This window comes from Echinops telfairi, unplaced genomic scaffold (genome assembly GCF_000313985.2).
Source record: "Echinops telfairi isolate 266 unplaced genomic scaffold, ASM31398v2 ScPeMD7_7461;HRSCAF=8499, whole genome shotgun sequence".
NCBI lineage: Eukaryota > Metazoa > Chordata > Mammalia > Afrosoricida > Tenrecidae > Echinops > Echinops telfairi.
Genome location: NW_022111361.1, coordinates 3057181 through 3063518, shown reverse-complemented (window position 1 = coordinate 3063518; position 6338 = coordinate 3057181). Strand labels below are relative to the sequence as shown.

Genomic DNA, 6338 nt, shown 5'->3' with positions numbered 1-6338 from the left:
TGCCAAGAGCATCCGGACCATCCACACGCCCAGCCTCACCAGCTACAAGGTGCAGAACGGAAGCTCGAGCAGAACCGCCGCATCCACAGCCAAGGAGACTTCCTAAGGCCCGCAGGCCCGCGTGGCAGCTGTATGAAAAACAGAAACGGACTTAGAGAGGTCACCTCCGTGGTCTGCGAAGACCCTGGTTTTCACCAGAGCGCCACCGATGGCCGTCCGGTTTGCGGCCAAGACCCCGTAGGCTGCGCTAAGGGGCCGGCTTTGTGTGCTTTCCTCTTGTCAGTTGTTACCTTGTTGCTGTTGTGTTTGCCTAGTGTTCAGTACCTGCCCGCGGCGCCGGGCCGGGGAGGGGAGAGGGGAGGAGCGGGTGTATTCAGCATGTAAAACATGTATGATGCCAGAGTTTCAGTATGTTTTGTATAAAACTTATTTTTCATTACGGAGACTAGGAGTGAACAGAGAAATTACACAAGTGTGACTATACAGAGTGTAAAACAGAGGACTATAAGATATTTCCCTTTTATTTTAGTGTTATTTAGCTTTTATTACAGATTTCTATTTTTGTCAAAACGCCATAGTTCCTTTGGAGACCTTTTTTGCCAAAACATTTTGATACTATAGCACTGTAGATTTGAAAGTAGCGTGCTAGACACAAGCCAATGAACCGCTCACACCAGCCAGCAGGGAGCGCTGGGTAGAAGGTGACCCTCCGACCCCATTGCACTGCCGTGGGCACGGTGTCTGATCACCGGCGGCCCCAGAGCAAGCGCATTTTCTTTGCTTTTTGTGGTTGTTATTTTGGTTTGTTGGATTTTAACCTTTCGAGATTCTCTCGTTTCCTTTGCAGTCTCTCACCCTAGCTTTGTTGGGTTTTCTTTGTTACTGTTTTTGTTTTGTTTTCCGGGGGACCTGGTAGCCACACTATATTGCATTGTGGGTTTTAAAATTATAACACTGATCCATTTCTGTAGATATGTAAATATGAATTGACCTTAACAAAAAAAAATCCTGTGTGTGAGAACACATAGTTTCGTTTTTCCACACCAAAGTTAATTTTTATGCATGCTTTAAAAACACGGGGGGAGAGGGGGGCAGGAAATGGGACTACCCATTAAAGTTTTCTTTTTAAAAAAAAATAAAAGCAACACGTTTGCACAGCTAGGGTGTTTTTGTAAATAAATGTATTTGTATAACATTGTCATGTAATATACAGAACTATGAGCAGAGACTACAAATCTAAATAAAGGGCTGCATGCTTATTTGGGGTACCCCATTCCTGTAACTACTTCCTCAGAGATGGGGCTCTGCCCCAGAGGCTGCCAGTAGGCCCTGCCTGCGCCGTGGCTGTCACCGGCGTTGCCCTCCTCATGGGAAGCAGAGCTGGGTGTGTGTGAGTGCCCTGCCTTTCTGTCCCCAGGACTCACTACTCTCTCTCTCACGCCATCAAAGTGAAATAAAATGCCTTTGCCGCTGTCTTTTCTTTTTCAATGTCCATTCTTTAAAAAGAAAAAAGCCTTGTTGGCATAGAGGGACAGTTCTCAGTGACGCCCCGTCGGGCTGCCTGGGAGGGCGCCCGGATTGAGCGTTACAGAAACCCCAGCTTGGGTCGTCTCTGGGACCTACGGTTTCCGTGCGAGACGCTCATGGCTGTATTAATTGTGATCCCGTTTCAGGTAGCATTCCTTATGGAGGAGAAGAGGTTCTAAGATTTAATCCTGTCCCGTAACGTCAACAACAGCTGTATTGCATTCTTTGTATGTATTTAGAGAGAGAGATGGAGTAGCTGGGTAATCCCGATGGCCGACTTGTCCCCATGTGTGGACAAACGGGCGGGGACTTCTCTGCTAGCTCTTCGGAGCCCAGAGCAGCCACTCGATGGCCGTGAGTTGGGTTTTGCTCATAATTTGATTTCAGAATTCCTCAGCGTATACCGGGTCTCACCAAGCCCCACGGATAAAGGAGCTCTCTCAAAGGGCCTCCCTCCAGAGGACAGCATGGAGGAGGAGGTCCCCGCCACCCTCACTTCACACCAGCTGACCCCAAGCACACGCAGAAATTCAGATCTGGTTCGTGCCGCCCGTCGACTCCGCAGGTAGAACCGCCACCTTCCCCTCCGTGGGCTTCGGCGGTTGGGACTTTACAGGACCAGAACGCTTTATCTTTCTCACACTGGGCGGCTTGGTGATTTCCAGTGGGTGACCTTCTGGTTAACCCCACGAGGCATCATCCACCAGGGCTCCCCCTGCAGGTTCGCATGATCCCCGCAGCCACCCCAGGTGTGAAAGCCCCCTTGAATGGCTCGCAGTGAGGGTATTTGATGTGAGGCCCAGGTGACAAACACTGAGGTCTAATACAGGACTGGACGGGCACTAGCGCAACAACCCCTGCGTCCTGAGAGGCCTTATCCCCACCCCCATCCGCTTAGTATCCCCACGCCCAGAAGCTCGGCCACACGTCCGGGGCCAGGGCCTTTACTGGGGGGTACATCAGATACGCGTGACTGACCGAACAGCTGCCCGTCTCCCTGTGGTGAAACGGCGATCACACGGTACAACCCTCCTTTCAGCCCTGGCCACCCTCAGCCGGAGCCGGTCCTTACCTTCTCAAAGAGCAGACTCGCCACCCTCGGGTGATTCCGACTCAGTGACCCTCGGGCAGAGGAGTGCTGCCCCTGTGGGATCCGACACGGTGGCTCTTTGTGGGAGTAGAGAGCCTCAGGCTAGGTAGAGGCCAGCCGAGATGCCTGGGTTCTATGGGGCCCACGTGGGACAGCACACACCCCCATCCCTCAGGAACTGCCAAGGACCCGCGCACTGGGGAGCAAGCCTCGCCCAATCCCCGATCACACACAGCCCTCCGCGTAATGTCCTCCCACATCACCCAGCAAGGGGAAACTTTCCTCCAGGAATTCTTCCATTGCACCGGTCCCAGATCCAGCCAAAGCTTGCCCTCCATCCCCAGGACAGAGAGGAATGACAGAAGCAGGACAAAGGGAATCCAGCGCGCGCGACCTGCCCGCATCGTGCTTCTTTTGACGCTGAAGCCTGGGAATGACAGCCCCGCAAGCTTCCAGTCACCACTCTCGCTGTGGTCTCTTTCAAGCCCATCGCTCAACCACTAACTCTCGTCTGCAAGAGAGCCGTCGCGGCAAGCTGTGTGGGTCCCGCCAGTCGACCGGGACTTAGCGAGCTCCTTGCTGCTGTTACCGCTGCCTCCGCCGCCACCTAGGGAGTGGGTGGGAGGGTAGCCAGGGCTCCAGGTGGCAGGTGGTGGCTTCTGGTCCTATCATCAGGCTTAGCTGCCGCCCGATGATTAGGCTGTGTGACCTTACGTGTGGCTTCGGCCCCTTCACACTCGAGCAGATTTTTCGGCATCATGGGTGCTGCTGTCCCTGCAGGAGCACCCAGGTTCAGATCCTGGCCGGTGCATCTTCAGCAGAGCCCACATCTTGTCCACGGAGGTGCGTGTGTGGGTGGCCACAGCCGCGGAGGAGGGCAGGAGGCGGGACCGGGCAGCGTTTTGTTCTGTCGTACCGTGGTGTGCGTGAGTCAGGGAGCAGGCAACCAAACCACTCACACAAGATCACTAGGAGAAGCGAGAGAAACTCCAAAGAGAGCCTAACACGGACTAAGCGCTCGAAACCAGCCAGCTAGCAGTTTGTCACTGTGGAGAGGGACACACGGCCGCTGCCCTTCACAGGCTGGTGGTCCAGCTGGGGAGCAGTGGGGCGATCCCCCTGGAGAACCAGTCCTGGAGCGAGGCAGGCGGGAGGTGACGAGACCTGCCTTGCGGGGCTCCGAGGAGAGGCGGGCGCTCTGTATTCCAAGGGGCCCTACGATTTGGTCCTCACAGGTGTTGTGCAGAACATGATGCAGGTGTCATTGTTAATTTAAAGCTACAGTGTTACAGAGTTTATATGTCTGCTTGCAGTTGTTCCCAGAGTAAACATTTCCAGTCTTGGGGAAAACCCAGGTGCTTGGGATTCGGCCTACCAATGAAAACACACACACACACAAAACAACCAAGACTAAACTGCCTGCCATTGACTCGATGCCAACTCACAGTGACCCAATGGGATAGAGCCCTGGTGGTGTAGTGGTTACACATTGGACTGTGATCCTCATGGTTGGCAGTTCAAAGCCACCAGCAGCTCTGTGGGAGAAAGACTGGGCTTTCTACTTCACATAAAGTTACAGTCTCAGGAACCCACGGGGGATTGCTATGAGTCCTCATTGACGCAATGGCAGAGTAAATGAGTGAGGGACAGCGGAGACTGCCCAAGGGGGTTTTGAGGCTGTCAGTTTGGGAGTAGAAGACGCTTCAGCTTTCTCCTGCAGAGTGGCTGGCTGTGTTGAACTCATGACCTCGCAGTTAGTCACTGTTAGGCAGGGTTCTCTAGGGAAACGAAACCAGGACACTTGTTATGTGTATGGATAGCTTTCGACAGCAAGAAGGAATCTAACAGGGCTCAGTTCAACTCACTTTGGTGGAACAGTTATTAAATATACTGGGAGCCCTTCAACTCACTTGGGCTGCCAGCAGACAGCGGACCTTCTCTCAACAAGGTGGGTCAGCAAATGTCCCGAGCTCCAGGAACTTAGAGAGGCAGGCCCCGAAGGGATCTTGAACTCAAGCACGGTGACAGGACCCACCAGCCTCAAAGTCCAGCACTACAGGCACCAGCAGTATGGCAAAGCAGGTCTCAGAGCCTCAAGCTCTGGTGACAGGCTCCACAGGTTGGCTTGGCCCACAGGTAGGGCAGCACACCGACTGAGGCAGAGAACTAGCTAAAGCTCTAACTAAAGAACTAGCAAGACAAAAAAAAAAAAAAGAACTAGCAAGACACTGTTCCGATCACCAGGGAGCAGGCGGGAGATGGGATGCCAGCTGTCTTATTTACTTGGCTCATCCTCCAGTCAGGCTGCGACCTGATTAAACTCCACCCACCATTGGCCTAGTTGGCCCAATAAACCCAACTTTCACAGCAGCCCACTGAGTAACCACTGTGCCCACACTACAAAGCTCATACCCAATTACCAAAGTGTGGCCCTTTTGAGTAGCTGCATTTCCAGACTTTGCAGGAGGAGCCTCCGAAATAACCCCAACCCAGGCACCCCCTTATGGCGAGAGGTACAGCAGGTGCCCACCCCTCACTGAATGTGGGACAGCGCCCGTGAGGACCCGCTGGCACACATGCAGGGCTGGCCAGCCTCTCCCAACCCCACACCACCTCAAGGGCGGGTTCCCAGAGGGCAGCAGGGCAGGTTCTTCCTCTCGGCCCCGTGCTTGGCTCTGGACAGGCAAAGGCATCAAACCAACCAGGAGGCCTTTGTCAGACAGGGTGGAAAAACAACACGCACTTCTACGGAAAACTCGGGTCATGTGGCGGCACCGTCCAGGAAGACAGGCCACCGGTCAAGGTGACTGGTTCTCCCTGGGCTCTGGTGGAGGACACACAGCCACAGTGAGGGGCCACGGGGCTCTGTGGAGGAAAGACAGCTGACACCGCCCGGGTTGACGCCACCCAGCTCTGAGGGATGAGGGGCAGCCAGGTCGGAATCCTCTGCCCCCTGCCAGTCGCGCACAGAGCACACAGCCTTGTCCCGTGCCGCATGGATGGGGACTTGCCAGTCCTCGTGCTGAGACCGCGTGGCGGCTGCCGCCGCGCATACTGTTCAGACACGGGGCCTTATTCTCGCCTCTCTGTCCTCACACCAATCTGGCGAGAGAGTTCCTGTAGCTAACCCTGTCGACCGAAAAGCCGTGTGTCTCAGGTACCTAGTGCTGCTGTCACACACGCTGCAATTAGTACCTCCGACAATCGGACATTTGTGTCCCAGGTCTGGGGGCTGGGCGTCCCAGTGGGGTCCTCCCGAGAGCGTCGCTCCTGGTTTCTGGCATCTGTCCGCCTCATTGGTGCTGCTTTCCCTACACATGGCTCCTCACGTGTCGCCTGAGCCCCCGCTGTGTGTGTGGTAGGGAGGGGGGGGGGGTCATGGACTGCCCTGTCCTTTGTTAATGACTCGGGAGTGATTAGGTTTGGGATCCACCCTACACTGGGATGACCCCGTTTAACCTAACAAGCATCAGCAACCACAATCTCCGTTTCCAGACAGATGCATAGCCACAGGCCCAAGGGAGGTCAACGTGTGTGTGTTTGTGTGTGTGGCAATACAATCCCTAGCACTGTGCCAGTAGGACACTGCTGGGATAGGGTGTGTGTGTGTGTGTGTGTGTGTGTGAGAGAGAGAGAGAGAGAATGCAATCCCTAGCACTGTGCCTGTAGGACACTGCTGGGATAGGGTGTGTGTGTGTGTGTGTGTGTGTGTGTGTGTGTG

The 6338-nt window shown here is 54.6% G+C and overlaps 1 protein-coding gene across 1 annotated transcript in view; it reads left to right on the top strand.

Moving 5' to 3' along the window:
- Positions 1–322, top strand: part of KIAA1217 (KIAA1217 ortholog) — a 384056-nt gene extending 383734 nt beyond the window's left edge. The window contains exon 22 of the mRNA XM_030888347.2: positions 1–322. This exon is cut by the window's left edge and continues 6 nt beyond it. Within this exon, the coding sequence (XP_030744207.2) occupies positions 1–106 (106 nt within the window). The 3' untranslated portion in view covers positions 107–322.
- Positions 323–6338: the final 6016 nt, after the last annotated feature.